General features: G+C 42.7%; 1 protein-coding gene across 5 annotated transcripts in view; it reads left to right on the top strand.

Annotated features, from left to right (window-relative positions):
* sept9b (septin 9b) overlaps positions 1 to 17,044 on the top strand; it is a 66,356-nt gene that overhangs the window by 29,455 nt on the left and 19,857 nt on the right. The window contains exon 1 of one of the 5 annotated variants that reach the window (XM_044028140.1): positions 6,686 to 6,900. The exons of 3 other annotated variants lie outside the window; for them this stretch is intronic. In XM_044028140.1, the coding sequence (XP_043884075.1) occupies positions 6,852 to 6,900 (49 nt within the window). In that variant the 5' untranslated portion in view covers positions 6,686 to 6,851. Of the gene's footprint in view, positions 1 to 6,685; positions 6,901 to 10,174; positions 10,296 to 17,044 lie in introns of those variants that run through there. One more of the 5 variants, XM_044028141.1, reaches the window with a different exon arrangement.

The following is a 17,044-nucleotide window of genomic DNA, read 5'->3' as shown; positions in this document are numbered from 1 at the left end:
CGTTTCTTTATTTTTGAATGCGGAAGTGACTTTTGGATCTGACTTCCTTATTTGTTGCGGCACTTCCGGTATCCGTTTCCTCCACTTATCTGTGAACGGAGCGAGTCTGCTTTTGTTGTGCAAAGACTCTTAACTATCGATAACAAATGTAAATAGCAGCTTGGTTCCACATCAGTGTAATATTAGAGAGCATGAGAGCGGCTGCGCCGTCGCTCTGTGTGTGCGCGGTTGAATGGATAAATCAAATGACGTAATGAATTAATAAACGTCGGCAATATAATCAGGTTTAAATTACACCACTGTATCAATTTATCACTTGGGACACCAACTCAGACCGTGAGCAACAGTTAATCATAATTAAGTTGCCACTTCTCTGGTACCAGATGGACTTCTAAAGGTTTATTTTCAACAAAATAAACAGACATACGAGACGCATCAGTGACTTCTCCAGATTTAAGTCTTTTGGCCACAGCGCGATTCCTTATTTCTCAGAGGAGGAAAAAGTGTGTACAGCGCTTTGCGTCCACAATCCTGGTCCGTTAAAGCCTTTCACTGAAACTGACGGCTGTCATAGCAACCCCTGACTGCACACATGATCCCTGTTTTTAGAAGCATTGTTATTTATCAAAGTTGTTGTCGTGCCTGCTACGAACAGGAAATGTCAAACCAGAAGTCACTTACATGAATCTGCTGAAAATACAATCTGTAGATCTAAGTTCACTGCTGGCCCCACATAGTATAAACATTTGAAACTACTGACATTTACACTCTAAGTACTTAATCAATGACCATCTTCATTGATAAAGAGGAAAAATGTGAAATTGTTGTGTTGCCAGGATTAAAACATTTCTCACAATTCGACCACATGTTGTCAACTTGTCACAAGCTTGTTTGATAAGGTTTCCTGCCATTCAGTCTTTCTAAGAGGAAATGACACGCGCACACACACACACACTCTAGCACAGCTACCCTTTTAAGGACTCGCATTGACTTCCATTCATTTGGATTGTTTATGTCCGAAAAGGAACCAAAGTAAAGTACACTAACACACACACACGTAGAGTATCCTGTGCTTCCTGTCTTGTTCTGTCAGTGCGATTGTTTTCCCCCCTTTGGTGTGACCTCACTGCAGTGCACTTCCTCCATCTGGGCTCATGTCATCCACGTCAGTCAGCTTCCGCACCAGTATCCTCCTTTACTCTGATCACGGCAGAGAGTGAGAATCACTGCTATGTTGATGTTCAGGTCGGCCTGAGAGTGTAAAGTAAACTGCAGTCACTTTCATGTCAAAACAGCATTCACATCTTTTGGCTCCAGCGTGAAATCCATCTTTACAAACCAATATCGCAATCAAGCACCTCCTGAGTGAAATAAGTTTGGATTCTTTTCACAGACTTAAGGTGTCAAAGTGAATATGTCAAGCTGAAATCCACAGAAAACGTGTATGTGTGCAACTGCATGAATAATAGATTCCTGGATTTCCGATTCCTGCAAAGTGAAGCCATGAAATTGACTTTGCTGTTTGACATAAATGAACTGTGATGCAGCTTGAAGCGCTGGCAGCGCTGCAAGAGTCTCTGGTGTGTGTTGTGACTTTAAACTGATGAGATAAGTGACGGTTAAATTGCTGTAGCATATTTTAAGGAAAACATGGATATCAGGGTTCACTTCAGGCCACAGACACTAGACTTGCTCTGATGTCTATCTGTTCTGCTCCTGTGTCTTCAGCCCAGATGGGGACCCTTATCTTGACAGACAGGCCTGCTGTTCATCAATCCATCGCACACTGTCGAACAAGCTCTATCTCACGGGCAGAAACCACCACCTGCAGTCACAAATAGCACACGTTCTTATCACTTCCTGGGCCACTTTTCTTAAATGAAGAAAGTTTGTTTCACTTGGATTCAGTCGGTGGCCGTTATTTCTAACTACTGTCCACGTGAAAGCCCACACAGTAGCAGAATGATACACAAAACAACTCTTTCCCCGTTTGTCGCGTCCTTTTAATCTTCTACTGGATCTACACTTAACTTGACACTTACTGAAAATAGTGAAGCTTATTGACGTATGCTTGTGTCAATATAAGTTTAAATATAGATTCTTATGGTGTCACTCTCAGCTACAGAACAGTAATGCGTTTTTAAAGAGTCACTTGACGTTGTGCAGTTGTGTCCCGTCTTCCCTGTTGTGAGGCGAAAGAACAAAAAGAGATGTCCTCGTGTTGACCGAGCAGTCTCCGTGTACCGAGACGGAATTTCCTCGGATTTTGCCTAAATAAACAGATTATCTTGTAGTGCATTTATTTTCCCTAATGGAGGTGTAGACATTGTAGAGGAAGGAGTCAAGCTATTTGTCTCTTATTTGGACTGACCTTCTAAAATTAGGGAGGAGGAGCCTGTGGTGAGCAGTGGGTGATTTGTCTCTGCCTGTCCATAGGTCAGGAAAGGGCGTGCACACACAAACACGCACACACAACCAAACTCACTTTCTCAACCTCTTCTTTTTTTGTTTTACTTGTGTTACTTTTGTCGCCGAAATAGTTACACAAGCACATACACACATCCAGGCAGCCTCAGGCGGAGGCATATCTGGGGTCAATCCTCTCCCAGTGTAATTACCCTGGACTGATCCCAGACCATTACTCAGTGTGACCTGTTGGCTAATTACCCAAAGAAAAAAGAGAGAGAGAGAGAGAGAGGCAAAGAAATGCCAGAGCAGGATTTTGGCCAATACCCTTTTTGGTGGGGGAACAACTAAGGACAACATTATTTTGAAGTTTCATTATGTAGCTCCATCGAGACGCCGAGCAGCAGTCGCACATACTCTGCCAAAGTTCATAAAATACCCAGGACCTAAATCTCCCCGCCTTATTCTCAGCTCTGTGTTTAGTTATTGACACTATTAAAACATGATGGTGGAAGAGGAAGAAGAAGAAAGAAAAAAAAAAAACAAGCAAGCCTAAGGGCGTATACAAAAATCTCCCTAATACACAACAATTTAGCAAAGTGTAATCAATCACAAATATCAGACAACAATGTTCATTTTAGTACTTTTTAAAGGGATTACATATATTAAACTGCTTTCAAGATGAACTTTTTTTCATCTTCATATAATAATATGATCACATGACAACTTGAATTGCAGTATCTTGAATTATCGGCGACGTGACAAGTATCACTTCTTCTATACTGAGCTCTGACCACACACTGTTCATGTACTTCCAAAGCTGGCCACATGGAGGCAGTGTGTGACAGTTAAACATCCAGAAACACAGTGAGCCTGGCAAGCAAGTGGGGAAAAGGCTAAATTTCCAGTTGTTTTGGAACCATTTTAAGTTACAGTTCATATATAGAAGGACATTCATAAATGAAACTGCCTTATACGTCTTAATTACTGCTTACTGTCAAGCTTCTTCCTGTTCACATAATTCTACAATATGTCACCAGGATAGGAACTAATTCAAAACAATGTCATGTTGGCCTTTGAAGAGTGCAGACATTAACATAAAAGGGTTTCCTCTTTTATGAGCATCTTACAGGAGGAGGAGGAGGAGGAGGAGGTGAGAAGGAAGAGGGAACTGAAAGAAATGGGAAAGAATCAACCCTTCTGCCCCAGATAAATACACACACACACACTGAGTTCCCCTCTCTCCAGATAAGGTTTTTACGGAAGTTGGAGTTTACATTGAGCATCTGGGGGAAGTCAGGGGTTAAAGACGTTTCCCACCACTGCAGAAAAACCTCCGTCCTGTTTTGTTATCTTGGCAAATCCCACATCGGCAGTACAAGTCTGCTCTTCTATCACTTCCCTTTGCCTGCAGTGATGCTGACAGTTTCATAGACTTTACCTTCACAAACTGAAAATGAAACTCACTGGTTCAACAGCTTACTTCTGCCCAAATTAAGGATTTTGTAACAATGATCACACATGGTCTTACACTGTTTTTTTCCCCCTTTATCAAAAAAGTGAACTCCCACCAAGTGAATCGTCACTATCAGTGTTTTTCCACCTCCATTAGATACATGATGAATAGTAGGATATAGACCGGGGTAACGTTTCGTCTTTGCTGATACTATTTTTTATTTATCTGTCCTGTTTTCCACATGTTTATGTGATTCCTTTGCCTGAGACACTAATGGCGTGTTTCCACTGGCTCAACTCGCTTCACCTAGCCTCACCTCGCCTTGCATGGCACGGCACGGCACGGCACCAAGCGAGCTGAGTAGGTACCATCCTTGACGTTGTCAGACAGCCGGCCGCTGATTGGTCGTCACAGGAAGAGACGCCCGACACAAGAATCAATCCGAACTGTAAATCAGTTAAAAAGACTGAACAATCCTAAAAGCGTTGGTTAATCAACAATTACCAGGAAAATATCTAAAATGAAAGTCACCGCAGTTTCATGCAGCCATGCAGTGATGACTCCGCCCCCATTGAGTAGGTACTATTATTTGTAGTGGAAAACCAACCCTTGCTGTGCCGTGCCGTGGTAGAAGAGTGACTGACTTAAACATCCCTGACCTGGAACTGCAACCAGTAACTTTTCATCAGTTTGCACAATTCCGTATTTCATGAACACATCTAAGGGACTAAATGACATTATTCATTGTGGGATCTGTTTGGCTGCTCTGGCTCCCTCCCACTGTACAAAGACATGCAGATGTGATGGTCTGGTGACAAGAAACTTTTCTAAAGGTAGTGACTTTGGTTAACAAATCATCAGCCTTGATTGGTTCGTCTACACGACTGCAGGTTTATTTGCACCCAGAGTGGTTTTACAGTAATGAAGGAGAGCAGTTCATGTGAGGTCACTTTTTCACTCTCTCTGCCAATTGATTTTGGCCCACTTGCTGGCTGATAGAAGACACAGTGGATAAAACAATCGTTCTCGCTCTCCCTCTCTTTCTGTGTGTGTGTGTGTGTGTGTGTGTGACAGATGGCCATTTGTGCTGCAGCTCTGCCATCTGCTGAAAAGAGTAGATGAGAGTTGATGAGGAGATTCATGTGTGAAGGTGTGTGAATTTGCAGTGAGAGGAAAATTCAAAATGAGGATGCAGTCTTATATAACTTATGTTGTACCCACTACTACCAACAGCTATCAACCGTCTCAATGATACAGCAGCTTTTAGCCCTTTAACAATAGGATGAATCTGCATTGTCACATATTTGTGACTATTGATGTATTATCATTCTAGTGGTTCAGACTGATGCAAGAGATCAGACCCACCCATTTTTTCTATAGGGACAAATCAAGTATTTTATCCATCCATCCGTCTTCTACTGCTTTAGCTTCCACATGAGGGTCTGGGGGAGGCGCTGATGCCAAGCACAGCTGACAGAGGGTGAAAAGCGGGTCACACCCTCCGCAGAATGCCAGTCCATCACAGGGACACATAGAGGCAAACAACTATCCACTCTCACAACTACAGTCAATTTCGTGTCCAATTTACCTAATCCCCAAATCTGCATGTTTTTAGACTGTGTGAGGAAACTGGAAAACCTGGAGAAACCCACACACACACACACAGAACATGCAAACTCAGGAAGACCCTGGTTCCAACCGGGTCATGATGCAAGAGTGCTAACTACACCAGCCATGACGCTCAGATTACAGATTATTTTACAATAACAGATAATCACAATACTTTGACCTCTGCCAGGTATGACAATAACCATACAGAGAGATTGTCCCGGTCCCACCGAGCTGAAGACAGTACAGATATTTAGATGTGACTCTGCAAAGTGGAACCTCTCCCAGGATATTGATCCTCACTGACTTGGTGCTTTTGTTGCCGTTTCCAGTTTCCTGACTGTCAATGCTGTGCATGTAAAATTCAGCTAAAAGTCAGCAGGAAGGAAATCACTGCAGCATTTACTGTAGGTGTTTCAGTGTCAACTAAAAACACACACAAGCGCTTTAGTACCTTCATCTTTCTTTCCCCCATAAATGAATGCTTTGGATTAGGCCAGACAAGCAGTTATTGGATCATTATGGACACTTAAGTCTTAAGACTGCAATAATTGTCACAAACCGCTGTTCTATGACCAGATCTTATGCGATGACAGAGGTTTGCACTCATGATTTAGATGTTTACAGAATATAACTGCAGCTTTGTGGGTTACGGTGCGATCGCTTTGAAGAAAGCCGTCGTCTGTTGAGACAAGCATTAGCAGTATGGCTTGGAGTGAGCAGAAGATTAACTCTCACCCACAGAGTGACAGCAGGAAGTGCACACACTGTGTAAGATTTTGGTGAAAGGGCATGGCGCCATAGACGAGTTCCTCTGTGATTCCTAATGTAAGACTTCTAAAATCTAAATTATGTATCTTGTAGACCTTTCTTGGCAAACACCAAGTTATCATCTCACAAGATGATAGCTCATGGTTGCTAAATGCTTTCTCTGTCACTATCTCTTTCTACACATGGGAAGCTTCTATTATAGATAATTATCATTACGATTTGGTTATATCTCGTGATGTGCGGCAACCGCACCAAGAGTTTAATCACAGAGCTCTCTGCATCGTCTCTTGGTTTTCGGCGTTGAGTCATTCCTGTCCCTCTCCCTCTCCCTCTCCCTCTCCCCCCACACACATCCAGAGAGCTGGGGCCAAGGATTCCCCAGAAGGCCGATCCCATGGAGTCGCTGTGTTTGTTGTTCATTAGGGAAAGCTTCCTCTCCAGAACATCGGAAAGAGCGAGTGCACGTCGGTGTGTGAGCTTAGTTACATAGATTTGTTCATGTTCCACTCAGACTAGGAAGTATACTGGAGTTTTTACATCTTGTATTTTTATTTTCTTTCTTGTTGAACCCTTTTAACAAAAAGAAGAGCGATAAGAGCCGACAGCGGCGATGACTTCTACTTGCACTGAAATATACGACCATGACATGGATCATCTTCGTGAGTATCTGCTGTTTGTGGGAGAACGTGGTTGTTTAGGCTGTCATGCTGCAGACACATGAGAAATGACTGGTTTCCATTAAGGCCAATCACGCTGAGAGATGATGTATCCTCTTCAGATGTTCAGTTGAGACAAATGTGCTTATGAGACATTTTCCCGACTTCCTTTTTAAAATCTATGTTGCATTCTCCTGAATTGGAGGAACAAAGTCTTGTCTGATTGTTGTGAAAGAAAATAACCCTGTTTTTACGGGAGAAAATAAGTTTGAACTCATGGTACTAGAAACTGGCAACTCGTGTTTTCTGTCTTATAAAGTCTTCAGTGGCAGAAGACACAACATTGTTGTAACTCTAGGTAGTGAGGGATGTGGGTAATAGACTCTGTTTCCAGGGAGAGTGTTTTTGTTTTTGGAAAGGCTGTCACCTTCTTTGTCTTCCTGGGGACACTTCAACCCCTGGGAATAAATCCAGGCTCAGTTGAGCTATCAAACTAATCTCTGCTCCTCCTCCTCCTCCTCCTCCTTTCAATTACACTGCAGCGCCACAATGCGAAGTAGATGTCGAAATGTGCGGCCTGAGGAGTGAGGACCATCAATCTCATCTCAAGATAAATACACACATCAGTCCATCTGTACTGTTAATGCATGTTCAGTGATTTCAACCAAAGGGGGGGAGGCTGAGTCTTGGAGGCCACTTTAGGGTGTTGAGATAAACCATCTTCACTCATTGCACACATGCTGTCTCCATTTGCACCACAGGGGAGCAGCAAATGAAACACAACAGGAAGTCTCAAACAGACCCAGATATCTTCCCTGTAGATATCAACGCAAAGCCAGATGTTATTCATCCCCCCCTTCTCTCGCCTGTTCCTTACTCTTCCAACCATCCGAAACCTTCCTCCACCTCCTCTTCCATCTCGCTCTCTCTTTTTTTTTTTTTACACTTTGTCTCCTCTACTCCTTGCTCCCTTCCTTCTCCTTTCTTTCAACTTTTCCCTCTTGCGCTCGGCCTCCCTCAGGAAAATCGTGTCACCGAGTCACCCGGTCGGCTGAGTCACAAAGTTGTCTCCTGTAATCGTCTCCATATGTGATTTGGTGGCCTTAAAGCAATCAGGACTGACCTCTGGGCCAATCACAGAGGGTTGTGTTCTCCAAATGTCCCTCGGTATGCCAGTCGTCACCGCACATTATTCTTCAGTTACTTCTTCAGCCCAAATGATTTGATCCAACTGAATGTTGACATGTGTTTCGTGGCAACATGGCTACTGTGCTACAAAAGAGATAATAATCAAACGGCTAAAAGAGCTTGATTTGAGTTTTTCAGTGCAGCCGTCAGCACATGACTTCACTTTAGAAAATCTGCCTCCTGATTGAGTTTTGTAGTTAAAACACAGAAGTCAGCTGTGATGAACATGTTCCACTTGAGTGTCATGATAATATGAAACGGCAAACTACACGGTACAGTGTTTACATTTGAATTCTTTAGATTAAAATTGCCCATGAGCTACACACAAACACACGTGTCCATATATCAATTTATTTTATTTTTCTCTGAGTTTTGGCTCTTTGCAGGGCAAATAAAATAATGCACATACATACTATAGACCTCTGCTGTGATCTTTTGTTCCCACTGGAGGAAATGGCAACTTTGACACTGTCGGGTCACGGGTTTCATACTGACAGCATTTTCTTTATTGTTTATGACTGTGTGGAAAACTTTCACTTCAATAAAAAAAACGAGATATACAGTGGGAATGTGTCAGACCTTCTGCCCAGAACCCAAGAAAAACTTAAGTACCGCTTAAGAGTTAAGCGGTACAATAAAAGCGTGAAGAGACATGGACCCGTGACAGTTTTATGATTGTGATCTCAAGAGGATTTGAGACTTAACTGCATTTCTTTAATCAATCGATCAATAACAGTCCGTGTGACAACCTACAACAGTGATGCAACTGCGGGATTTTTGTTTTCAGTTGAATTAATTTCACCAGTGTGCACTGATATGTTCTGTAGACACATTCATGTTTGACAGGAAGGAAACATTTGTGCTGAATGTTATGAAAACCTCTCTCACGCTTTCAGTCTGTGTGCTGATGGAAAAAGTTGAGACACATCCATGGAACTTTAGAACAAATGAATCACTCTTTTTTTTTTCCCAGTTATGGAAAAACAAAATCTAAATCCATTTGATAACCAGCATCTTTCTTTCATCTTAAAATATACTGTATGTTCCTCGTAGAAGCCTTTTACATCTCAACATTTTTGCAGTGTGCTGACTGTTGTAAATGGGAATCTCTGTGTTGTGGCTGAACTGGGACACAGGAAGTGCAGCAGAGCAATGTTTTCCAGGGAACGTTTGGGGTTTGGGCCCACGTTCATCTGTTTTCTAGCCAGTTTGGACTTCGGCGCAGCGTGATTCGCTCAAGTTGTTACAGGAGTTTTTCATATTGCTGTAAACACATGGTTTAAAGCAGGTACATGCAGATCGTGGAAAACACAGCCACAGCAGCACAGAAGAAATCATCACTGACAAGCTGAAGTCTGTTTAATGTATCAGGAAATAGTCTTCTTGGAAATAAATTTAGAAAATAAACTGTCTCATTTAACTCGGATGAGATTAATGTCAGTGTATGGCTGCAGCCAAACTCTGGAAAAGGGAAGAACAGTAACAAAAACAGCCAGTTAAGCTCCCTTGCTGAACATGTGACATTGTGTTTTATAATTCCACAGCAAAAAGAGGGATTAACATTACAAACTACTATCAGAAATCTTAACTATTGGAGGAATTGAATCCTGACATTTGTTGCCTGGCAGTTCCGATGTTCCAAATAAGAAACAGTCTGGGCACACAACCCCCCGCCATGGAATGGCTTTAGTTATGAGTCAGATCAGTTACGAGGGATTGGGTTGACTTTAGAGAGAGAGAGCGAGCCCTGGAGAATACAAGGAGAGAGATGACCAAATGTTTTCAGCACACACACACACACACATGCACATAAGATTTAGCTGGTGCTTTCCTCTGTGACACAAAGCAGTGGGAGGGAGAGAGCGGATGGATTCCCACAAAGACATGGACGTAAGGAGGAGAGAACCTTTTCTCTTGTTCTTCTCACACAAATACTGTACGTGCACAAATGTTTCTGTATCTTTAACCGCACGGTTGGAGATCCCGTATCTATCCACAATGTTGTCCATTGACTTTCTCTGAATGAGGGGTGTGGCTGCCAAATGCCTTCCTAGCCACTTGGGATGGTGGTCATATGACTGTGCTGTGGGTGTGGCCAGGGGAGCAGCAGCAACAGCCCAGCCTCACCAGCTGAAGCTGTGATTGAGAGAGGAAGAGAAAGAGAGAGAGAGAGAGAGAGGAGAAGAAGAAGAAGAAGAGGAAAGGGTTGGGTGAGTAGTCGATTTTTGTGTTTTGTGCTTTTCTGTCGTGCTATGAAAGAGCTGCGACGGTGATGGTGTTTTACAGAGAGAGAGAGAGAGAGAGAGAGGCTGAGTGTGTGAGCTTGTGGAGGAGAGAGGCAGAGAGTGGAGTAGTGATTTGAGGCTGCCGATGTCAAAGTTAGTGTCCCAGGTGTCTGGTGTTTGCTGTGTAGTGAAGTGTTGAGGCTGAGCGGTGTAAAGTGTTGACATGAGATCTGGACAAAAACTTGTCATTTAGCTCACGGGCCTTGTGCTTATTTTCTGATCTCCTTTATAACCACCCAGTCCCATTGTTTGGCCTGAGGAGAGTTTGGGGGGTCAGCTCTATCACTCGAACAAACCCCACCCCCCCCTTCCCCCCGCCTCCCTCACACACACACCCTCTCTTCCCCTCCATTGTGTCTTCAGCTCTGGAGCATGCATGGATAATCAATCCACCATAATGGGGCAGAGTCTTGACCAATCAGGATCGCCCCCGAATGCTCCTGCAGTTCCCACTTCTTCAGGGTCGTCTCCAGTCATGATTTCTCACTTGGCCTGAGATCCTGTCACATCAGGCAGTTTCCTGTCTGACTTTGAACCAGTGCAGTGGATAAGCCGTGCATGAATACACCCAAACTGTTTTTGACATGATTCAATTTTCTTTTTGAGGCAGTTTTGTTCATGTCGAGCTGAAGAGATGAACAGGGGATCCTTTCTGAGCTTAAATGACATAGTTCAGTTAATTTTGGTTCCCCACAGGCCAGAAACTTAATTTTCTAGCAACCAGAAAACGAAGTTATCCATACGTTGTCGTAGATATGCTGCTTTGTTCTTATTTTGGTCAAGACAAGCAGACAATTGTCAATGTTTTCCAGCTCTAGTCACGTAGAGGTGTTTTCTCACATGTTCCAGTGTACTTTTCTTGCAGCAGTTACACTAACGCTGACAGGAAAAGTGATGCATTTGACCTTTGAGACTGACAATGCTGTATGAATGAACTGCAGCTGAGTGCTGCTGCCCTCAAGTCATTGTACAGTCACAGTACAAAAGCATTATCACATTTATTCTCCTGCAGCTGTCATACGGTTTCTATGTCATTGTCCTATAAACTTATTGGACAATGCCACTGATTCCTAGTATTAGATTTACACCAGGCATTAATACACTATGCTTCATAATAGACACCACATAAAACAACTCAGCATTGATAATATGTCAGTTCATTATTACAGATGAGCACTTTCTTAGGATTGAGGCAAGTGGAATGAAATCAATTCCTGCAAACATTTTGTAATTAAAAGCCTGGTGTCGTGTAACTATTACTGTCAGGGATACAGTTGTCTGCACACTCTGCATTGTGCTGTAGGGGCAGGCAAAGATTTATGACCTGGTTCTCCAAAGGTCAGTCTTCCCCTGTAGAGACGTAACTTGTCTTTCCCCATCACGTCGGACACTTTACATCTGCACCATGTTTTCCTGACCAAAGAATTTGCCCCAAAGGCAACAGAGCTCAGAGGAGAAAAAGGCGTAAACTGGTTTTACAGTAAACAATCGGGCAGTTTGTCTTAAATATTCTTTCCCACATTTCAGGATGTCTTCCTCGTTCTCCAGCTAATTGTATCCATGTGTGTACAGTGAAATCTCAGACGGACTCGGTCTAAGTTGCATCAAAAGTGAAAAGTGAAGTTATGTTTTTGTTAGTGGTTTTGTCATGAGCAGTAAAAAAATAAATAAATACCCACAGTGGGAAGTCAGACATGTCATGTTCTGTCGGAGCATTAAGTTTCTTCACCATTATTATACAGAGCAAATTGATTATCGATGCAAATAATTTCTTCCTTTTTTGCTCAAATACTAATCGGCAGTTTAGACCACTAACTCTTTTTCTCTTGACACAGTTTGGAAAGGTTTTATGTATTAATATCATCTAAAGACAAGACCTGCATCAAGTACATTTTCAAACTGTTCGACGCATGCACATGTGTATGTCTGCGTAAAGTGTGTGCTATTTAACCATTAGTTAAATAGCACACACCATAAGGGTTCCATGTGAACAGCTGTTGAACATGGGTCAGTCGGTCCTAAGACACATGTCAGCTCTCATTTCCTCTCATTAAACACAACATTATTGTTAAGATATTTAAACCGGCCAGCTCCTTTTCCCAGCTCATACTTGGTGGTTGTGTGATTTAAGGCATCATAGGCTCTGTTGGTCTATTACCCTGTACCAGTTCCTCCTAATGCAGCTGCGGTGGGTGGGTTTGTGGCTGGAACCTCCCAGTTCCCCCTCCATATTTCTCAGAAATGTTTAGGTTTAGAGTTGCAGCTGATGTCAGTTAGATTCCACTGATTAGAGCTACCCAGTACAGTGGGCTCTCACAATTGCACTCCATTGGCACCACGATGGCTTCCCTGCTGCTGTGTTGGCCTTCACTTCTCTTCTCATTTTCTCAGTCTCTGATTACAGCTGTTCCGTCCAAAACATGCTCACTCTTGCTGTGTTCTTCAGCGCGTCACTGTTATTGTGCATATCATCTGTGCCCTTTTTTCACCGCTCTCTCTTTCCCTCCCTCCGATATGTTCTCCCTCTTTCTGTCTTTTTAACGTGTTAAGGGACAGGTTATGGTCTTCCCTCCGTTTCTGTGCGCGCTGCTCTGTTTCGACGCAGAGCAGGGCCATCTGCTTTGCTCCTCGTAAGGCCAGGGGGTCACATTCTCAGTGGGTCAACGCGAGTGACGGGACTGAAAGATGAAGTGCAGAATTCCTCCGACCTGTCTCCTTAAGTGCCAGCGTCTGTTTGTGTCATCCGTAGCTGTCATCATCGGCCTCACCAAAAATGTACCGCCTTACACGACAGGGAGTTATTATGATGGTGAAACATGTCAGGATTTTTAATCAGCGCATTCCTTTGGTTCCAAAGTAGTGGGGGGGTGGGGGTTGTGGTGGGTTGGATGTAATGTACATGACATCCCAGTGAGAACCATCTCTTCCTCCCAGCTCCCTTCTGTCGTCCGCAGTCTGTCAACGTAATATTATCGACTTCAAACACGGCGACGCATTAAGATGTTGACCTGTGCTGCTTCTGAAACATGCTTAAACCTGAGAATGAAATCAGCTGCAGCAGACAAAAAAAAGTATTTGGTCCACTGTCAGGCCAGATAATGGTAATATGGTAGTACAGGAAATGAGTGTAGTCGCTGCTTCAATATTAGCTGTTATGCCTCATAGCCTGGTAGATTAGATCAGATTAGATAAACTTCATTCATCCCTTTGGGGAAATTCAAGTATCCTGTATCGTACACTGGATTAACATTAACTATAAATAAACAACAATACACCCAACCATAAAAACATACAGCAGTAAAACAATATACATTTCTTAGAAAACATTTAAACAAGCTGGTAAATTATATTATTTACATAATTCTGTTTACTGCTTCTATAGGTTAAGTTTTGCTTCCGCTACAATGTTTTTGTAAAAATGTAAATTCTCTTTCGTTTTCTCTTTATATGGCTGATTTTTTTTTTTTTTTACAGCAAGTTAAATGCATCTGCAGTATAATCTGTATAACAGATTGAGAAACTCATTGTTACAGGTGGGAGTAATCCTCTGTGTGTTTCCACTTAGGGAATTAGTGCCTTCACTCATGACTGGAAATGTAAGTGAGGCGTTTAATTTAAAAATTTAAGTAGATACTGATACGTTGAGACAGTCTATTTCTCAATGGGGACTTTATAAAAGCCCATTCTTTACCTGACTGTACTCATAAGCGACTGTACGCTCGCCCATTAAATTTTAGATGATGTTAAATTGTGCATAACTTGTGCACGACTGTCATTCAACCCGAGAGCTGGCTGGCCTCTTCTTTCATCAGTTATATTGTAGAGACGGCAGCAGGCATAGAACATTAGGATCGCTTCCTCTTTGTAGCGAGCCACAAAAGGGCTTGTGGAAATATCATCTGCAAAAGAGAGAGAGAAAAATAGAGGACGGTTTAAAGTAGATGAACACACATGTAGACGAGGGCGGAAAAAAAACCTCACCCGGACTGAGAATCAGAAGTTCACCTCATGGGAACCATGTTGAAAATATTGTTTCAAATAGCATGCAGTGTTTAAAAGCTGTCAGTAACTGGGTGAGTTAAAGTGCGTGATTGGAAGAACAGACATGGTCCTTTCTTTCTTCCCAAATCTCAAACCACTGAGGAGTGACTGGGTAGCTTTGGAGCATGTGCTTCTCCAGACTCAAGGCAGGGGGTGGGAAGAAAACCAAGTATTGCATTTGACTTTCTGTGACCTCCCATTTGTCCAGGATATCCTCCCTCTCTCACTCTCACTCTCTCTCTCTCACACACACACACACACATTGATAAAACTATAGCTATATAGGGGGAAATTAAAACCACTATATGGTTGAAATTAAATAGATGATACAGTGTTGAATCAAAGGGGATGTTTTTTACCTGAGATTAAAAAGGTTTAATTTATCATAAATGAACCACCTGACTAAGAAACATTTCAAAGGAATCAAAGGTGAATAAGAGACAGTTCTTGTCCTCGGGACAGTTTGTGATTTATTTTGCCTAATCAATTTGCACGACTGAATCTCTCAATCAAAAATGTAATGTGTCTGCTGTAGAGAACATGGGAAAATATCTTTTTACGGGTCTTAATTCCCCCGCAACTGCATGACAACAGCTGCATTTTAAAACACTATGGCTAACATCAGCATGACAGTAGCACAAACTAAACGCTTCGTTTTTCCACGACAACAATTGTGACATGAACTATTTGAATCCAGAGCTGAAAAAACTTGGTATGGTCAATTATAAAATCCTCCCACATCAACGTCAGTCTTCAACTTCACTATTTAAACAGTTTGGCTCATCAAACTTAATTATAAGTTGTGCATGTAAGTCATTTTTTTACCATTTTCCTTTCTTTTTTTCCTTTTGCTGCCTGTTTTCTTTCACTTTCTGCAGCATATCCACTGTGCTAATATTTCATCTTCGTCAAACAATAACTTACTTTCTGTGTCAGGATGTGGTACGTGTGGATTGATGGAAACTGAATGTCTCTGGCTTTTAGGAGGCTTCTTGAGAATACAATGACAGCTTTGTTTCTGGCATTGGCAAGTAGTTCAAGTTTCACTCAGTGAATATTAAATGTAGGGATGGATGTGATGATCCTGGTGGGATTTTAATGAAGGCACTGAAAGGGGAGTGCTGAGTTATATGAGCATCTCGAGTGGGAAGGAGATTCTGTGTCACAGCAAAACTCTGGGTTTTGATAAATGTCAGCTAATTGTTTACATCTTGCTTTGAAATATTACCACGATGCGTGACTTGCTTGTGTGTTTGAGGCCAGACAGGAATGCTGCCTGAGAGTTGTACAGGATTTTCTGGTCTCCACAGAGCTTTGCTTCCCTTCAGGATCAACAAAAATACATTCGTACATATGCACAGCCAAATAATGTTTTTGACAGATTTGTAATGACTGCTATTAACCCACATTCATTTATTTGACCTTACCTTTAAAATCTCGAAAAGGCCATAAGGAGTTTTTGATAGGGGGCCAAGAGAGAAACTGTATGAGGAAGTCGGGAGTGGCAGAGAAGTATGTGAGGGCGTGGAGTTGGAGTGATGGGTGGGTTCAAGGAGGAGGTGGGAGTCCATCAGGGTTCCGCTCTGAGCCCGTTCTTGTTTGCAATGGTGATGCACAGGTTGACCGGTAAGAGTCTCCTTGGACTATGTTGTTTGCAGATGATATTGTTATCTGTAGTGAGTGTAGGGGACATGTAGAAGAGAGCCTGCAGAGGTGGAGGTCTGCACTGGTTAGAAGACGAATAAAAATTAGTAGGAGGGGCAGAATAGCAAGGTGGAATACCTGTGTTTGTGTGTCAATGACAGTGAGACAGGTGGTGCAATGTAGTAGGTAGTGAAAGTCGATAAGTTTAAATACCTGGGGTCAACCATCCAAAGCAATGGTATGTGCACAAGTGAGGGCAAGGAGAGTGCAGGCAGGGTGTGGAGACGAGTGTCAATGGTGATGTTTTACAGAAGGAGAGCAGCAAAAGTAAAAGGGAAGGTCTATAAGACGGTAGAGTGACCTGCTATGATGTATGGTTTGAAGACAGTGGCACTATCGAAAAGACAGCATGCAGAGCTGGAGGTGGCAGAGCTGAATTGAGCTGTGATTTTTCTTGGGAGTGACCAGGATGCACAGGATTTAGAGATGAGCATATGTGAGGGACAGCTCAGGTTGAATGGTTTGGAAATAAAGGAAGCGAGGCAAGGTTGAGATGGTTTGGTCATGTGCAGAGAACAATCATGGATGTTGTGAAGGAGGACATATGACCTTTGACATATGAGGCAGATGACCTGCTGTGGTGATCCCTATAAAGAGAAGCTGTGCACTGGTACTAAGCGAAACATACAAGATACACGGGTGAAAATGACCTGTAGGAAACTACATGAAGTACAGGGTACACCCCTGGACAGGTCACCACTCCATCACAGGGGCAACATACAGAGACGAACAACCATCCACTCTCACACTCACACCTACTGTCAATTTAGTGTGCACAGTGAACCTAATCTGCTCATTTTTGGACTGTGGGAGGAAGCCTGGCATACCCAGAGAGAACCTAAGCACACGGGGAGGACATGCAAACTCACAGGTGCCAGGTCGAACCAGGATTCAAACCGGTGACCTTGCTGTGAGGCAACAATGCTTTA

Source organism: Solea senegalensis, linkage group LG6 (genome assembly GCF_019176455.1).
Source record: "Solea senegalensis isolate Sse05_10M linkage group LG6, IFAPA_SoseM_1, whole genome shotgun sequence".
In the NCBI taxonomy this organism is placed as follows: domain Eukaryota; kingdom Metazoa; phylum Chordata; class Actinopteri; order Pleuronectiformes; family Soleidae; genus Solea; species Solea senegalensis.
Note: the sequence above shows the minus strand (reverse complement) of the source record. Positions and strands in the feature narration are given on the sequence as shown.